This window comes from Corticium candelabrum, chromosome 5 (genome assembly GCF_963422355.1).
Source record: "Corticium candelabrum chromosome 5, ooCorCand1.1, whole genome shotgun sequence".
NCBI classification, from domain to species: domain Eukaryota; kingdom Metazoa; phylum Porifera; class Homoscleromorpha; order Homosclerophorida; family Plakinidae; genus Corticium; species Corticium candelabrum.
Genome location: NC_085089.1, coordinates 6,631,974 through 6,649,051, shown reverse-complemented (window position 1 = coordinate 6,649,051; position 17,078 = coordinate 6,631,974). Strand labels below are relative to the sequence as shown.

The 17,078-nt window shown below is 41.7% G+C and overlaps 4 protein-coding genes across 5 annotated transcripts in view; 3 read left to right on the top strand and 1 right to left on the bottom strand.

Moving 5' to 3' along the window:
* LOC134179515 (cholesterol transporter ABCA5-like) overlaps window positions 1-398 on the top strand; it is a 10,405-nt gene extending 10,007 nt beyond the window's left edge. Inside the window, exons 20-22 of the mRNA XM_062646435.1 lie at window positions 1-24; window positions 104-159; window positions 241-398. The exon at window positions 1-24 is cut by the window's left edge and continues 302 nt beyond it. Of these exons, the coding sequence (XP_062502419.1) occupies window positions 1-24; window positions 104-159; window positions 241-282 (122 nt within the window). The 3' untranslated portion in view covers window positions 283-398. The remainder of the gene's footprint in view (window positions 25-103; window positions 160-240) is intronic.
* A 1,224-nt stretch (window positions 399-1,622) lies between these two features.
* Window positions 1,623-8,415, top strand: LOC134180172 (NAD-dependent protein deacetylase sirtuin-2-like). The gene is made up of 15 exons (XM_062647267.1): window positions 1,623-1,684; window positions 1,741-1,780; window positions 1,863-1,985; window positions 2,038-2,079; window positions 3,400-3,506; window positions 3,570-3,626; window positions 3,693-3,761; window positions 3,824-3,947; window positions 4,014-4,073; window positions 4,131-4,186; window positions 5,140-5,216; window positions 5,290-5,341; window positions 5,382-5,449; window positions 7,845-7,911; window positions 7,973-8,415. The coding sequence occupies exons 1-15, from the start codon at window positions 1,661-1,663 to the stop codon at window positions 8,108-8,110; spliced, it is 1,104 nt and encodes a 367-aa protein (XP_062503251.1). The 5' UTR covers window positions 1,623-1,660; the 3' UTR covers window positions 8,111-8,415.
* Window positions 8,416-10,821: 2,406 nt separating this feature from the next.
* On the bottom strand, window positions 10,822-12,516 carry LOC134179378 (steroid 17-alpha-hydroxylase/17,20 lyase-like). The gene has a single exon (XM_062646256.1). The coding sequence runs from the start codon at window positions 12,514-12,516 to the stop codon at window positions 10,996-10,998; it is 1,521 nt and encodes a 506-aa protein (XP_062502240.1). The 3' UTR covers window positions 10,822-10,995.
* Window positions 12,418-14,832, top strand: LOC134179379 (BTB/POZ domain-containing protein 9-like). Of its 2 annotated transcripts, none has more exons than XM_062646257.1 (4): window positions 12,418-12,557; window positions 12,803-12,868; window positions 12,980-13,181; window positions 13,253-14,832. In XM_062646257.1, the coding sequence occupies exons 3-4, from the start codon at window positions 13,022-13,024 to the stop codon at window positions 14,053-14,055; spliced, it is 963 nt and encodes a 320-aa protein (XP_062502241.1). In that variant the 5' UTR covers window positions 12,418-12,557; window positions 12,803-12,868; window positions 12,980-13,021; the 3' UTR covers window positions 14,056-14,832. The 2 variants fall into 2 exon arrangements, with proteins under 2 accessions (XP_062502241.1, XP_062502242.1); XM_062646258.1 differs by having other exon boundaries at window positions 12,803-12,918.
* Window positions 14,833-17,078: the final 2,246 nt, after the last annotated feature.

Below are 17,078 nucleotides of genomic sequence, written 5' to 3'. Positions count from 1 at the left end.
CAGTGTTTGCTGCTCTGGAAGAAAGTATAGCAGCGTTATATACACAATTTCTCATCCGGGATGTAGATGTAATAATTCTATTCTGTATTTCTTACATCTGCAGCTAAGACCGAGTTTGGTGTGGAAGAATATAGCTTCAGCCAGTCTTCACTAGAGCAGGTAGGTTTTATACAACGAAGTCTGGTCATCGCATTCAGTCTGTCCTCGTCTTTAGTCGTTGATTTCTTCTGTTGTTTGTAGGTGTTTATAGGATTTGCTAAGCAGCAACGAGAGGATGAGTAATCTGACTTTCTGCGTATGAGTTGGACTATAGCCAATTGATGTGTTATTGCTGTTGGACTACGCAATCAAACGCATTAGTTAATTTTATTATTGCTAAATACAATTTTGGTATGGAATGTGTCTACATTGACAACAACCCTATGTGTTCACTAATTTTGCAAATTTTAGTACCTTACCTGATAGAATTGTTTTAATTGTGGTAGCTAGCTTCTGTATGCTGTCGTGCTTTGTTTGCTTTGTTTGTTAGTTAAGAAAGCAACAAAGCGCGTATAGATGTTGAAAATGGTGCTTCAGTAGATTACACTGCAGAGAGCAACCTGTACATGTATGTGGGTAATGACATGTACACTGTACATGTGAGAAGGGTATACTGTTACATATGGTAAAGTGAGTTAACTAAGTTGCTAATAAGAGCCACTGTGTAATTATACCCGGACTTGGATGCGGCTACTATTCAAGGGCGGTTTTTATTCGAGGGTGATCTAGTTAATTTAAGTGCGGAATGTTTACCAAAGTATATCATAGTGGTGATCATACGTAGATAATAAAAACGTCAAAAGATCAAAGACAGATACGCAAATATTAAATACTAAGGCCGCGGCATTTATTTGCGAGCAGCTTGTGTGTGTGTGGATGCCGGATGGAAGCGCATCCGGGCGCCCGCCTGCGTTATGGAAGCGCATACGGGGCTGCAATCCACTGGGGCAAGGTGTGCAAAAGAGTGATTGGTCACCTACCGTGGACTTCGTTGCTCGTGACTTTCTACTGGTGCAATGCATAGGGGCTCAAATTGTCAATTGCCCTTGATTCACAACAGCAAGCTAGCAGTGAAACTCTCTCGGTGTGTACCTTGAACCAATACTGAAGTTGACATCGTTCAAAGTCTAGAATCTAGACAGTATTTCTTCGAGGCGTTTATTTTTGGTATTACTTCCAGTCGGGGCGGGACGTTTATTCGAGGGCGGCGTTTATATACCAGAGTAAGTAGCTGAGGTGTCGTACAGTGTGAGAACAGCTAGTTGGGAGTCTTTTTAGTAGTTAATTAACGTGACGTCATACAGAAAAAAATCTGTTTTCAAGTCTGCTTCCACCAAATTATTCGTACAATAGTTTGTGTAAAGGCTATTGCTCAAGCTAGCGAAATGATCAATGATCCAGTCCATCTAGCTAGCTAGTTAACTACAAATTTTAGTTGGTTCTTTACTCTAAACAAGTGCGGCGTCATTTCAAAGGCGGCGTTTATTAGTAATTCTTTTTTACAAGTACGGCGTCTAGAGAAGGACAGCATTTAATCGAATAAAATATATTAATTATTTGACTGCCGCTACGCTCTGTCTGGAGGTTCGAGGCTTTCTACCAACATACGGGCTATCTACTTATGGCTGAGGCTGGCGATAGCGACGTTAGATGCTACACATTGCTACTTATGCTTATAGTTTTTACCCTATTGTTTGCTAGGACTTAGAAGGTGGGGACAAGGGTGGCGTCGAGGTTCCCGGTACGTATTCCTGTCTGTATTTGCTACTTGACTCTCTTTCCAGTCGGATTCCGCCTTTGGATTGGATGATTGATGTGCGTAGACACGTTGCTGCAACTGTTGGCTGAAAGGATGGGTCTTCTCAGCACGAAAGACGAAGCTCCACCAGAGCAGTTGCTCGACGAAGTCTCACTGCAAGGAATAGCTACCTACATCAAATCAAAATGTTTGCAAATTGTTTTACATACATATTGTCGTTGCACCTTTTGTGTGTCTAGGCACGAACTTGATAGTGATGACTGGAGCTGGCATTTCAACAGGTGATACACTCTACTGTACAGAAAATTATTTTTATATAGTAAAATTAAGAATGAAAACAAAAATCAAAATCAAAATATAATAAAATCAAAATATAATAAAAAATTAAAATATAATAAAAAATCAAAATATAAAAAAATCAAAATATAATGAAAATCAAAATATAAAAAATTAAAATATAATAAAATCAAAATATAAAAAACTCAAAATATAAAAAAAATCAAAATAGATAAAAAAATCAAAATATAAAAATTCAAAATATAATAAAAAATCAAAATATAAAAAAAATCAAATATAATAAAAAATCAAAATATAAAAAATCAAAATATAATAAAAATCAAAATATAAAAAAATCAAAATATAATAAAAAAATCAAAATATAAAAAAATCAAAATATAATAAAAATAAAATAAAATATTATCATTGCATTATAAAATGAAATATTATTATTACATTATAAAACTATTTAATATATTATATTACATGACATCATGTTTAAGTTGTAGTATAGAATAAATTATATTTAATTGTTTTGCACTCAGTCTGGTGCAATGCAACGTATGGTTGATGTACTAATGCTTGCCACAGTCATCATCATCATTATCATCACCATCACCATCATTGTGCTGTTAGTCGACACGACTATGACTGTTTATAGCTTTGGCATGGCTTGGTAAAACACTTGCTGTTGTCATTCACCATAGAATTGCTTGCAATAATCATGAAGTAAAACAAGCTTTGCCTATTGGCTAGTATCACTGTGACACTCTTTCAGTACAACACTAATGTTGTCCAGTGGGCCACAGGCCAAGACATGCTGGCGTCCGTGTCATGCTGCAGTGGCTGTTTGGATGATCATAGGTTTGTTAATCTCCGCCCTTGGGTCATGCCACAGGTCACCATCTGCGAGTGGTCCATCACAGACGTTATAACAGATATTTTATTTTGTTCTGCAAGGATGCCCAGACTCAGCCTCCACACCAGAAGAATCTGGTAGGGTTGTCGGTTTAGTCACCGACGACCCGACCCTTGCCAAATGTTTTTCCAGTTTTCATGGTTACAGGTAGCAAGCGAGCCAGCGCCTGACCTGACACTGAAATGCTTGCTACAGTATCGGTATTATATACCGACAGTTTGTAATCTCATGTGGACCACTAACGTATGAAATCAATAAATGACAATCTTTCAATAAAAATGTGTATGATATTTATGACTTAGTTTGAATCTGTTTACTAAAGTTCATTTTGGATGCCAGAGTGGCAGGGGAGGGAGATGCACGACTACATTCTAGAATGTTTGTGTACACTAATATTACATTGTAGCTGCTGGTATACCAGACTTCAGATCTCCGGGCACTGGCTTGTACGACAATTTGCAGAAATATGAGCTGCCTTCGCCTCAAAGTGTATTTGATATTTCATACTTCAAGGTTTAGTGATATTGATATCTGTCTTATTGTCTTAATATTAAAAAGTGTGCTGTTGACTTATAGACAAATCCCGAACCATTTTACATGTTGGCTAAAGAATTGTATCCATCGAATTTTATAGTACGTTGTTACATTGAATTGTATTTCATAGATTAATTGGTTAATGTTGGTTGATGTCATTGACAGCCTACGAAGTGCCACTACTTTATCCGTCTTTTGGCTGAAAAGGGTAAACTACTGAGACATTACACACAGGTGAGTGCAAATACATTGTCACTCATAATATGTGATGTTGACTCTCGTGTTTGTATTTCTAGAATGTTGATACATTAGAGCGCGTTGCCGGTATTCCCGACGAGAAACTCGTTGAAGCACACGGATCATTCAACCTCGGCCATTGCATCGAATGTCACAAAGAATTCACTCAAGAGTGGATAAAAGGTTCAATGTATAATGTCAGAGATAACCAATGCACTCAATGATTTAGACGAGTTACTCGGTTTTTAGATAAAGTTTTTGCTGATGAAATTCCCCATTGTGATTCTTGCAATGCCTTAGTGAAACCTGGTAGACTGCTGTTGCTTTGTGTGCACTTGATACGTGACTAACATGCAATGCTTGCAGACATAGTATTTTTTGGAGAAGCCTTGCCGGATCGTTTTGCATCACTGACGGCACAGGTTTGTGTATTCGTACTGTGGATATGTATGTATATATGCAGGGCTCGAAATTAGGTTGTCAAGTTGTCATTTGACGAGTTAGATTTTACAACTGATGACTGCCGTTGTAATCTAGGTCGTTGAATGACAACCACAGCACCATAGCAGACCATGCAAGGCTAGTCCGTAATGACTTTCTTGGTATGCAGGCGGATAGCTGTACTGTATACTGAAACTTGTGCCACTTTGATGCTTGCATTGGGACATTTGTCGTACTGTACGATGACATGTACGCGTCATACACCAGCAGTGTAAGTTGACAAACTGCTCATATCCCGGATAATATAACTGGGAATGTGAGAGCCATGTGTATATCTAGCGCGCTCCCTACAACAATTGCTCGATCTCAGGATTCTGACAGAGTAAAGGCATGAAGTTTGTGATCAGGGAACACGCTGAATACTTTAGTGGTAAGAAGAAATGGCAATATCTTGCTAGTCAAATTGAATCGGTCAACACTCTCGCTGGGCAGTTCTACCTGTCAAATTTACGTAGCTAGCTAAACTTCTCGTGTATTGTTGCATGCACAGTTCTAAGAAATCCCAACATCAAGAATCCTCATTTTCTAAACAAAAAGCTATACCCCATGATTAATATCAACATGACGTCATAGACTAAATTTTGATGACCCAAAATTTTTGGAAACTTGTTAAATGACGAAAGCTAATTAGACCGATTTTTGAGTTCTCACGCACACACACACACACACACACACACACACAACACAACACAAAACACAAATACATGTACACACACATACCTACACACACACACACACACACACACACACACACACACACACACACACACACACACACACACACACACACACACACACACACACACACACACACACACACACACACACTGACATTCATGTGGATGGTTTTGTAATGAGTACGTATTAATTATAGGATTTACCGAGGTGTGATATGTTGATAGTCATAGGAACATCTCTAACAGTGCAGCCTTTTGCTTCGCTTGCTGGACGGTGTGTGAGTTTGCTATATGTGATTACGGTTTGATCAGATACGATTGTGTTAACGGTCTATTTGCTACAACAGAGTACCTAAAACGACTCCTCGTCTTTTAATCAATCGGGACAAAGCTGGCGAGGTTACATACTTATTGATTTTATTTTTTGTGTGTGCTACAGACGGATCCATTGATGGTCATGTTGGGCATGGGATCTGGCTTCAACTTCAGTAGCGAAGGCAACTATAGGTGAGCTCTCTTGATGGTCATACGCGATTGACTCAGATGCAAAGGAAGCTATTCCGAGCAATAGACGAGACGTGGTGTCATTAAATTAATTGATCAACTCACACACACACACACACACACACACACACACACACACGGTAATTATTACTAATTCAATGCTGTAACTCGAGCATTTCGAAAAGAGAAATTATGTAATACTAGCTGATTAGCTCGTTCATTCTATAGGCAAATTAATTAAGTTAATTAACACATTCCCGGGAATACAGGTTGTTAGGCGGAAACAACAAAACTCCGGATATCCTGTTTCCCTTATGTGTGACCAAATCATGTCAAAAGTCGCAGCTATTTCAACATTCCTGTTGGACGTCGTCACCTCAAAGATGTTGCTGCGGTGTCAATTTTGGTAATGATTGGGCTTAAAATGTGGGCGTGAATCAAATACATACATGTACATATACACATACATTTCAGTTTTATTCATATGTACTAGATATACGTCAACATATCAACATCAACTTAAGACATTGAAATGACCCTCTACACAGTATTGTTGTTGGTCAAAATATTGATGGTCCATTTGTGTGGCTCATCTATAGTGCAGTTGTACTGATGTACACACACACACACACACACACACACACACACACACACACACACACACACACACACACACACACACACACACACACACACACACACACACACACACACACACACACACACTGTACATTGTTGCTCCACAGCCAGAGTTGAATCAAAATAATTGTAATATGTAAATATTAATATCAATCATTAAAACTTTCTCAAAATATTAATAGAGTAAATAGAAGTTTGTATGCAAAGTTTTACTTGTGAAACTACCTATTTGCCAAAGTGGTGGTCAGATATGTCAACACCTATAGACAGATTTCAAAAATTCAAATACTAGTATTGGAGAAGACAACTTTTAATTGAATTCACCTTCACACACACACACACACACACACACACACACACACACACACACACACACACACACACACACACACACACACACACACACACACACACATGTACATATACACATACATATTTTTATATACAGATATATATATATATATATATATATATATATATATATTATAAACCCACCTACATGGGTATCTAACACACATTATTCCAAAAACATGTCTGTACAATCTAAAGCCAGTCTATGCAATATCATTTTGGCGTTATATAGCCAGAGTTTCACCAACAGTTGTTCATGTATGTTACTGACTGCCTGGCTGACTGTCAAATTTCTTTTGAAAGATAGACGTCGTGCGATTGCCTTCGATACTTCCAAACTGTGTGGTGACCACAGGCCAAGAGATTTGCACACAAGAGGGTGGAAAATACTCCCAGTTGATGTGACACTGGCTTCATGACGTTGGTCTTTTTCCCTTTCTCCAGCTGCAGCTGCATTTCCCGCACTGTAAGCTGTTTGGGTAACGTATGACGGTTGCATTGTGTTCCTGCCTGTTACATCAAAATAGGTGGCACGGCCTTGTTCAAAGTCGATGAAAAATATCACCCGGTCTGGCACAAGTATCAGTGTTGCTATATATATATATATATATATATATATATATATATAATATTTGTGTGATCGAGGGTGTACAGATGATGTAACATACATGTACTTACATTACACAGGTAATTGTGACATCATCTTGTTTGTGTTAGACGTAGTTACTAAGTATGACCCTTGGTCATTGTCTTGTCTCTCATTCGTCACGAATTGAAATAATGTATTACGTTAGATTACTGTACTGGTAAATGTGAGAGACTCCATAGTCACATGAGGCTTTTAGGTTCTAAGGGGATGACTACACCTAGAAACAAATGATCACGATGACAAGTATTATGCCACTAGTTTAGAGTTTAGATGGCAAAATACCATATAAGATGAAATATTGGCGGGGAGTTTATTTTGGCGGATTGGCGAATTTTTCAGCGACCACCAATATAAAATCGGCCATTAATTTGGCCTCTGGGATATGTTGGCATCATCAGGTACTGGATCAGCCAGATAGTAGGTAATCCCTGCTTGCCGTCTGTTGTGCCTACGCAGTAGTTGGAGACCATGCAGTAAGTTAGGGAAATGTGAGCCAAAAACACAGCTGCCAATCACAAACACATCAAGACCACGTAAGATAAGACATATATAGGTTAACAAACAACCATGTGCAACCGCCAAAATAGAATCCGCCAATATGCTTTGTCTGTCAATTTCTTAGCAAACCACCAAAATAAATTCCCGCCAACGTTTCATCTTATACCATATGTATAGTATTTCGATAACAGTTTGTATTCTCAGCTGTAGCATGAGACGAAATTTGTGTTTTGATACAGTGTATGTATTGATTTTTATCAGGGATGTATTTCAAGAAGGTGATTGCGATGATGGTTGTGTTGCCCTTGCTGAACTACTCGGCTGGAAAGTTAGATTGCATCACGTGCTTTCCCTCTCTAATTTTGCTCATCTGGACTGTTTGAGTGTAGGATGAGTTACTTTCATTGGTTGATCGCGAACATGCTAAGCTGCCTGCCAGTACCAAAGGTGATACAAAAAGCTCGGCAGACGAGGCAACATCGAGCACAGATCAGAAAAATGAATTAGAGACTGATAGCAAGATGTGAAGGCACGATAAGGTAAATCAAATTTTGTGAAGGTTTGATATTGTTGAACAAGATGGGCTTAATGTGTTTTGCTAACGTTGTTTTACAAAACCTTTAGCCGAGTATTGAAAATGCTTGATATGTATGTGTACTTAGAAAGTATTTTGTAGTAATGTTGTTAAGCTGGTCACGTGATGGAGTTGTATGTAATGCCATTGTTTCTGATTTCGATTATGCTTGTTCTAGTGTGGCATTTAATGTTAATGGATACAGTGCTGCGAGTTTCTATTAGCTATTTTGTTGTCATGTTTTATGAAAATTGCAGGAAAGGTGTATGCAGCTTGATGGTCACACACACACACACACACACACACACACACACACACACACACACACACACACACACACACACACACACACACACACACTCGACCCAGTTCCGTTGAACCCTCCGGCCTCCTTGATTTTCTTTGTGTTATCAGCAAGATCTAGAGGATCATTGGCGGATCCGGGAAAATCAATGAGGGGTGTGGCTTTCGCTACAGTTGCAAACAAAATTTTTTGTTACAACGTGTTGGTCAGATTTGTTGCAACAGCTATGTCTTTTGGTATCTTGGCCACAGGCTTGAGCAGAGATCTGGGCCTGAGTAACTTTTGTCGCACCAACCTTTCGTTTTGCAAGTCAGGTAACGCGCGTTACTAGCTATCCTGTGCGTGTCTGGTAGTGTTCTTTCGAATCGTGGTCTCAAATCAAGGTTTTTTCGGTTAACTTATGATAATCTAAGCATTGACCAAAGTTGTGCGATAAGCATTAAGGGTGAAAATAAGAAATGGCTGGCGCCGGTGGGATCGACTACAAGGAGACACGGGTCTGGGAGGTCGAGGCTATATGCTCTGTGTTTACGGCTCTGTTCGCAGTGTACCGGTATGCGAAAGTAGCAAATTGAAATGGAGTTGCGTGGATCTTTTTTTTGGAAAACAATTTCATTCATCTTCACTTATCCTTAGTCATTAGCCTCATTCTACAGGCATGCATAGATATGTGTATGTATGTATACTATACATCGGATCGTCCTAGTTGTGACTGAGCTGTACTACAGTATGAAAATTAATGTTTGGCCTCCAACTACCGCGGCGTAGACTTGTAGGCGCCGAAGTCTGTACATAACACTCGCAGTTTAATTAATTAATTAAGACAAGAGCAAATTAGACGTTTCTCTACTGTATTGAATTCTTTCAATCTAATTAATTAATTAAGTGCTATGGACTTTGCAGTCCAGCCCTAGTTGGTCGGAGGGAAGAATAACCGTAGACGACACTGAAGTGCATAAAGCAACGCATGCATGGAGGTGTGTGCACACGCGGTTAGCTCTCGTGTGGAGTCTGAAGCTCAAATTGTCTGTCTGTGTGTGTGCGTGTGTTTGCGATACGCGGCCACGTCTTTTGTGTCTGTCCGCAACTAAAATCGGCACGCACACTCGGCACACGAAGGGGAAGGTTTGCGTAAAAAGACTAGAAAAGATTGCACCGGGTCAACCCCCGCGTACAATTTTACAATTAGGCAAACGCTACACATTCCAATTCATTCGAACATACACCCACATGAATGTAGACTGTACGTGTCGTCGTCCTTCGTAAAGCTTCGAACAATCAAAGATTTCTTGCTGTTCTTCTAGCGCTTTCGTTTCTCTCCAAATTCTGATTGCATTTGCACCACAGCTAAGCTACACGTTTTCTGTACCAAGTGCTACATTGGGAGTGTGGCGATTTCTATATAGGGAAAGAGCGAAGAGCAACATTCGAATTTAGTCAGAACATCCGGGACCTCGCAACTAAAGTTGCACGTGACGTGTCCACGAACTCGTCGTCCGTCAGACTCAGAACACTACAGTAACTTTCCCGTACGAAGGACGGGGCATGTATATATAGTAGTGTACACTTTGTAACTAGTGACGAGTGGGAGGATGCGCAGTTGTCTAACTAGACATCTTTGGCACGTCTAGACACTATCTATCGGCCGTCTTCCACAAATCGCTATTCCAACGAAGCAGTCGTTGTCGTCCTAGTTTCTAATTTTGCTGTTTTAGCTATAACAGCTGTGTTTCATCTCTAGATAGTCTACCAGACGGCGGTTTTAGCTATCTACTAGCCTAGAATGTACGTGATTTGAGTGGGAAGTTCTGCATGGACAAATGACAGTCACACGTTATAGCAGTATTCTTTAGTCAAATGGGAGGGGCTGCCTTAAGCCATCGGTGTGTGTATATGTATGTGTGTGTGTGTGTGTGTGTGTGTGTGTGTGTGTGTGTGTGTGTGTGTGTGTGTGTGTGTGTGTGTGTGTGTCCGACTGTAAATGGCATAGATATTCCTCCATTCTGCATGAACGTACAGAGTGTCCACCCACACCCTTCCGACCATTTACTGTTCTGGCGTAGAGTTTTCGTGATTACGTGATGAGGGTATAGTCTGTAGATATAGAGTTTACAACCAGGATCACGTGCGACTCTGTATGAGCCCGATGCGCTTGCGTGCATGATACGTGTCTAAAGTTGCTTGTTTAGCCGTGCTGTATACATACAGTACCTGAGTTGTCTCACTATTTCAAGTGAGAAAAAATTGATTGTGTTGAGTACTTGGGAATAGAAACGATTACGGAAAAGTTAATATTCGTTTCACTTCCTGTTTATTGTCGTCTAAAACTCATTACCTAGATACACACCTACGCCGGTGTATACGGGAGATTGCTTTCAATTTTGAAACATTCAACAGACAGTCTAGCAAAAGTACAAGCGTAAGCTATCAGACACGGCAAAGGTTAGTACGCATGCATGCAATAAGGCATAGAAACACTGTCTAGAGTAACAGCGTTGAATAGATCCCGTATACATTCGGTCACATGTCGAGTTCTACTCACATTTTTGGCAAACAACTTTAAAATTGTTGGCCCTCTTGATGCGGCTAGCTGGATCAGGATTCGGATCCGGCGGGCATTCTGGATCAGCTTCAAACTTGAACTTTTTGAGCAATCTGGCGGTGAGAAGGAAGAGCTCCATTTCCGCCATATCTTTTCCAGGGCATTTGCGACGGCCAGAAGAGAAAGGTTGCCAGTTCTTTTCCGCAGTATCTGACGGTGTCGTATCCAGAAATCGGTTTGGATTGAAGACGGCAGGTTCATCCCAGCTTTCGTTGTTGTGCAGAGACCACGAGTTTTGTAGGATAACAGTGCCTTTGGGAATGCGGTAGCCATTCAATGTCGTGTCGTTTTCGGCACAGTATGGCAAAGGTACGTTGCGATACATCCTTAAAATTTCTCTAATAAACGAGAATAGTAGCGGTAGATCTTCTCTAGGCTTTGACCATTCCAGTCTGGCGAGTTGGTCGATCTCATCGCGTATTCTTTGTTGCAGGCTTGGGTCCTCGACTAGATGAAGGATTATCCACGTGAAGGTCGAGCAGGTTGTAGCCGTCGCTGCGACGAAGGTATCGAGCAACGTTGCTTGAATACTCGACCCGCTGAAAGGACCCGGATGTTCTTCTTTCCCGGCAATGATTTCTTCGTAACTTAGGCAGCTGACTGTACCATCTGCATTTGCAAGAAAGTCGGACACAAGTGAATCTGATCCATCTTGTCCGTTCTCTTTGAACGTTTTCAGAGAATGCTGAAAGCGAGGCCTGAAAGCGTCCCACAGCTGCTTACAGTTATCACGAATGCGACGACGTCCCATACCTGGTACAAACTGTAACATAGGAAAAACATTGAGCCAATGCGTACAACGTAAGGTGTCAACGACCGGGTAGAGTGCTTGAAAAAACTGCTCATAGAATGGGTCTTCGATGCCTAACGGTCTGCCGAATATTTGTCTATGGATTATACTGAGAACGGCAAGATTGAGGAAACGGCTTGGCTCGAACTCTTTACCGATTCCGTTTTGTTCGATGTTGCGGCACAGGATGGATCCTTCATCGGTAATGGCCTGCTCCATTTTCTTAAACTTGTGGAAATGGTCCCAAACAAGCTTTTTGTGCTTTGAGTACAGATCGTTGTTTCTAGTTGTAGGTTGAAATGCCATGTTGAGCCCTCCTGCCGACAGAGCGTCTAGGGTAGGCCACTTGGGACGTCCGGACAACCTATTGTTGGAGTGAATGGCTTGAATCGTATGAGCGTCGTTTGCAACAACAACAAGCACAGAGCCGACTCGAAAACTAATCAGAGGCCCGTATGTCCTTGTCCAGCCATAGAAGACGTGATGTTGGTCTCTTCTCAATAGTGATAGGTAACACCCAACGATAGGCAAGCCCATTGGACCAGGAGGAAGATCCGATTGCAGTGCAGAAACGATAGCAGCAATCAGCGTTATGACAAAAAGAAGGAAGATAATTTTGATCCAGACGGATCCTGGAACGAACTGAGCAAGAATTTCGAGCATTACCTCCGTAGCTCAGCAAGACCAAGGTTTGGATTAGAGAGGTGAACTTCCTGTGGTTTATATAACTGTGCGTTACGTAGTTGGCATGGCAGGGAAACTCAGGGAATGCACGTAATATCTGTAATATGCGTTACGTAACTGGACTCAATTGCGACGGGGAAATCAGGGAAATGCATCCAACTGAGTCTATTAACTTAGTGATGTAATAGTTAGCTGATAGTGAAAGGTGGGAGGTAATATCTTAAAAAACAACTTTTCTAAACTTGAAGTGTTTGTTGATCTTTAGATTTATCGCAAATGGCTCACTGAAAACGTTTGGCGGTAACTGCTCTTTTCAAATAGCTCTTCCTAGGTTCGAGCACGTGCGTCTCACGCCCACGCATGATGCAATACCTCAACACGGTCTTACTCAGCAGTTTATTTGTGTTTTAATTTTGACTCTGGGGAATTTTTCTTGTAATAGGGCCGACTCCTATTAGGCTAACACGTCGACGTTACTTCATGCATGTGGACGTGCAGGCGTGTTTCCCCTATATATATATGGGTAGGGGAGACCGAGCTTCTTACTGCTCATCAAGTGATGGCAAAGCTTAGCTACCCCAATTCTGCTCTTGAATTGACTCGCGTATCTTCTCATGTTACGGTGACACCTCTAGCAGACAATGGTATACGTTGGATTTCTTATATTTATCATTTTGCAGCAATCTCGTCTAAGATCTGTTTGTTTCACTTGCAGACGTGCTCGACCGCTTCGTAAGACTTTCTTCGGGAGATGTCTACCGCAAGAGAGAGGCAGACGTTACTTTCGTCGTCGGTTTCAATGGTAATGAGTTCGACTGTCACAGGGCCGTTCTCGCTGCCTACAGTAAAGTCATGAACAATATGTTGTACGGGAGCTTAAGGGAGGCCCACGAAAGTCGAATCAAGCTCGAGGACTTTGACGAGGAGGCGTTTGCGGCTTTTATTGAGTGCGTTTATACGGGAACGCTTGCAGTCCACATGTCGTTCATATGCAATCTCATCTACCTCTGTGACTACTACGACGTTCCTTGTCTCGTGCAGTGTTGCTGCTCGTGGCTGCATGACAATCTGGTTGTCGACAACATGTGCGAAATTCTTAAGTTTGCAAGTTCGTTCGAAATCTCCTACCCGCAGTTCTACAAACGTTGCTTCAAGCGTATTGAAGACCGCGCTGCTTCTGTTTTCATCACAGACGGTTTCCTAGAGCACACGACAGCGGAGCACATGGAAAAGCTTGCCACTAGTAACCAACTGGAAGCGACAGAGATTCAGTTATTCGAAGCGCTTCGGCGTTGGACTGAACACGACAAGCGCAGGCGCGAGCAAGGTTCCCGGGTAGCAAAGTGCATCCGTTTGCCATTGCTAACGCCAGACCAACTGCGTGGGCCTGTCAGCGAAAGCAATCTGATTGACTCCAATGCCATTCTCGAAGCATTGGCGTCAATGGAAGACACTTCCGAGTGTTTCACTAATCCCTACCAACCTGACTCGCCTCATATCACTTTGCGTGGGCGGTGATCTACCTGCTTGACTTGGTATCAACCGGCTTCTCCTTGGGGTCTTGGAAACTTTGACAACGACGCACGAAGTCTCGACGGCGTCGTCTTTCAAACTAAATTTCGTGCTTCAGTGGCGAAACCTGTCGCTTTCCGCACAGTTCGTGTACAAATTCCCTCCTGCATTCGAGTTCAACTCGTTACTAGATCAACAGCCAGCCGAAAACTCACTCTAGGATTTCCGCTTTCATTCTCTCAACAACACGGTCAATTTAGTTCTGGACTACCGCGAAACACACAGAGTTTGCGGCCTTACTTGGCGGCGACACCCATTTACGGCGTGCACGTGGACGGGACGGCTGTTGTTGCTCAGCCTGGCGACCGAGTCAGTCACAACACTATCGGTTGCGTCGCTTCTTTGTCGCTGCACATCACGACAAGCCACCTCTGCATACAAATAAACGGTGGCACAATAGAACGAATACCTTTCGGGCAAGAGTTGGACGGAAACTCCAAGACGAACGTGTTTTTTGCTGCAGACGTTGCCCAAGTACACGAGAGGATGACACTTGCTCTTAGAGAAGAATCATGCACCTAACTGTTGTGACGCAAACTTACCAAGTTAATTAACAGTCTGGTCCAATTACGAATTTGTAGTTAAGATAACTATAGCTCTAATTAAGCAGCTATAGTCGATCATGTTTGCAGCTGATTTGTAGGGCGATTAATGGACATTTAAGATTTTTACCATAATGGCAGTAAATGTGTAATTCTAGACATGTACAATTTGTATCTGCAATGATGTGTTGTTTAGTTAATTAGGCTGGCACAGTGATGCAGTCTTTAGTTGCACGGCTGCATGTGAACGTGTAATGCATGCAAAGGGGCGTTATAGTTTGCTGTGGGAGGTCTCTAGCACCAGTAGACTCCTCTCGCACTCTATACAGTCAACACTTCTAGACTTTGACTATTAATTAATTGTTCAGTATAAGCGATAATCGTTGCGCTCACCAGTTGTTTGCATCATGACATCATAAAGTCTGCAAGGTAATTAGGCTTGAGCACGTGATATACATGCACGTGAAGTAACAGTCGGAAGAGTAGGCTATTTTGTTATCGCACATAGGCTCGAAAAATGCATGCCCTACACAAAGTGTATACCTAGATATACTCCTATAGTGGCGAAAGTGGCAGTAGTCTTGCGTAGCCTGACCATCTCCGAGTAGGTGGCGCGAACCAATTAAATTACTGAACTAGTAAGCTCATAATTTTCATTTGGTCCTATAGCTATGTTGTCTTATTAGCAGATGCCGTCACCAAAAAAGCCAGTGGCGCGGGTCTAGGATTTGCTAAACGAGGGAGGGGCACCTTTATATGTGGGCGTTTCCATTGTTATAAACTCCAGAAACAATAGTTTCAACATGCAGTTATGCGGCTACAATGATGTCATACGAGAGATATCTTGTGAACAAACAGCAAGACGACAGAATTTGTTTTGAGTTGTTACATGTAGGTCTGTAATCTAGACCCCTGCGTGTTTGAGACTATAAGCCATCAACCGACTTGAATTTTAGAACTATAAAATATGGGAAAAGGGCTCCAAATGAGAGGAACGTGTGTGCATGGATCGGCTACTGAATGAATACCGTATTCGCTCGTAATAACGCCCTGGGCGCATAGAAAGAAACGCTTTTCTGTGCGTATACTAGGGCATGGGCGTTATTTTGGTCCCAGGCGTGTACATGGTTGCAATATGTTGTCGTTTGGCCAGTCACCACGCACACTTGAAGACAGAAATACCACAAATGCTTGCAATTATCCATTTGCAAGATCGAAGGTACTGGTATCTGTACACAATCAGCATAGACACAGAAACTAAACACTACACATGCAAATCGGAGTGGTCGGCTTGAAAGCCTGTCAAAGGCATCAGGATCGCAGATTGCAACGAAGAAATAGTAAGCACTTTCACGTAACACAGACACCAGCTCATCAAACGCACACAGACGGAGACGAATGTTCTGCAGACCTTATTTGTTTGATGCCCGGTAAACGTCGTCCTGGACTTCTAGCGTGCGCTCCCTCTAAGCCGCACGTGGTAAACTCATGTGTACACGCGCGTTATCGTGTAGCCCGACGGAGATGGTCTGGCTACGCGAGACTACTGCAGAATGTACAGAAGGAAATTGACAGTTGCACGTCGTCTTGTTTTCAGTTCTGTAGCTGAACTCGTAGCTCTAGCCGTAATCTAGTCGTCATGGGAGCGACAGAGCGTAGAAATTGACTAAGGTACGCACAGTGTAGTATACATGTAATGCACATGAGATGTCTGTAACAGTCTACCACTTTCTAGCTGTAGTATTTGTTCTTTTCTGTGTGGTTCTGTGCACGTGAATTACTGTCACTGTTTGACTTGTTGGGAGTTACAGTGGATGGGTGTAACCCTACAACATTATATAATATATACATACATTATGTACAGACGTTTCATACGCAACTACTTACACCACACTCCATCCATCCATCCATCCATCCATCCATTTTCTGTCTTTACTTGAGTAAGTGGTGCAGGCCACACACACACACACACACACACACACACACACACACACACACACACACACACACACACACACACACACACACACACACACACACACACACACACACACAACCACAACACTACCAGCGTGGAATATAAGGAAAACCTTTTGATCTAACATGATGTCGTAGCAACAAGGCATGAGTTTGACCAGGTATATTATTAATTAATTATAGTAAGCGCACATTGGAATATAATGGTTAGTTCTCAGATATTGATCGACCAGTTGGACTTCATGACTGACAACAAGTTGCTTAGGTCAGACATATGTGACCAGTAGAATTAGTTAAAACACATGTTTTAGGGATCCACTAGTCTTATTGACCAGAAGACTGAGGCTTTTTGATGCCGTAATTGGTCAATTCACTTGTGAAGTCCAACTATTGAGTATGAGCTGGAGTGGTAAAGTAAAAATTGTCATCATTGGTGGCACCATCATTATC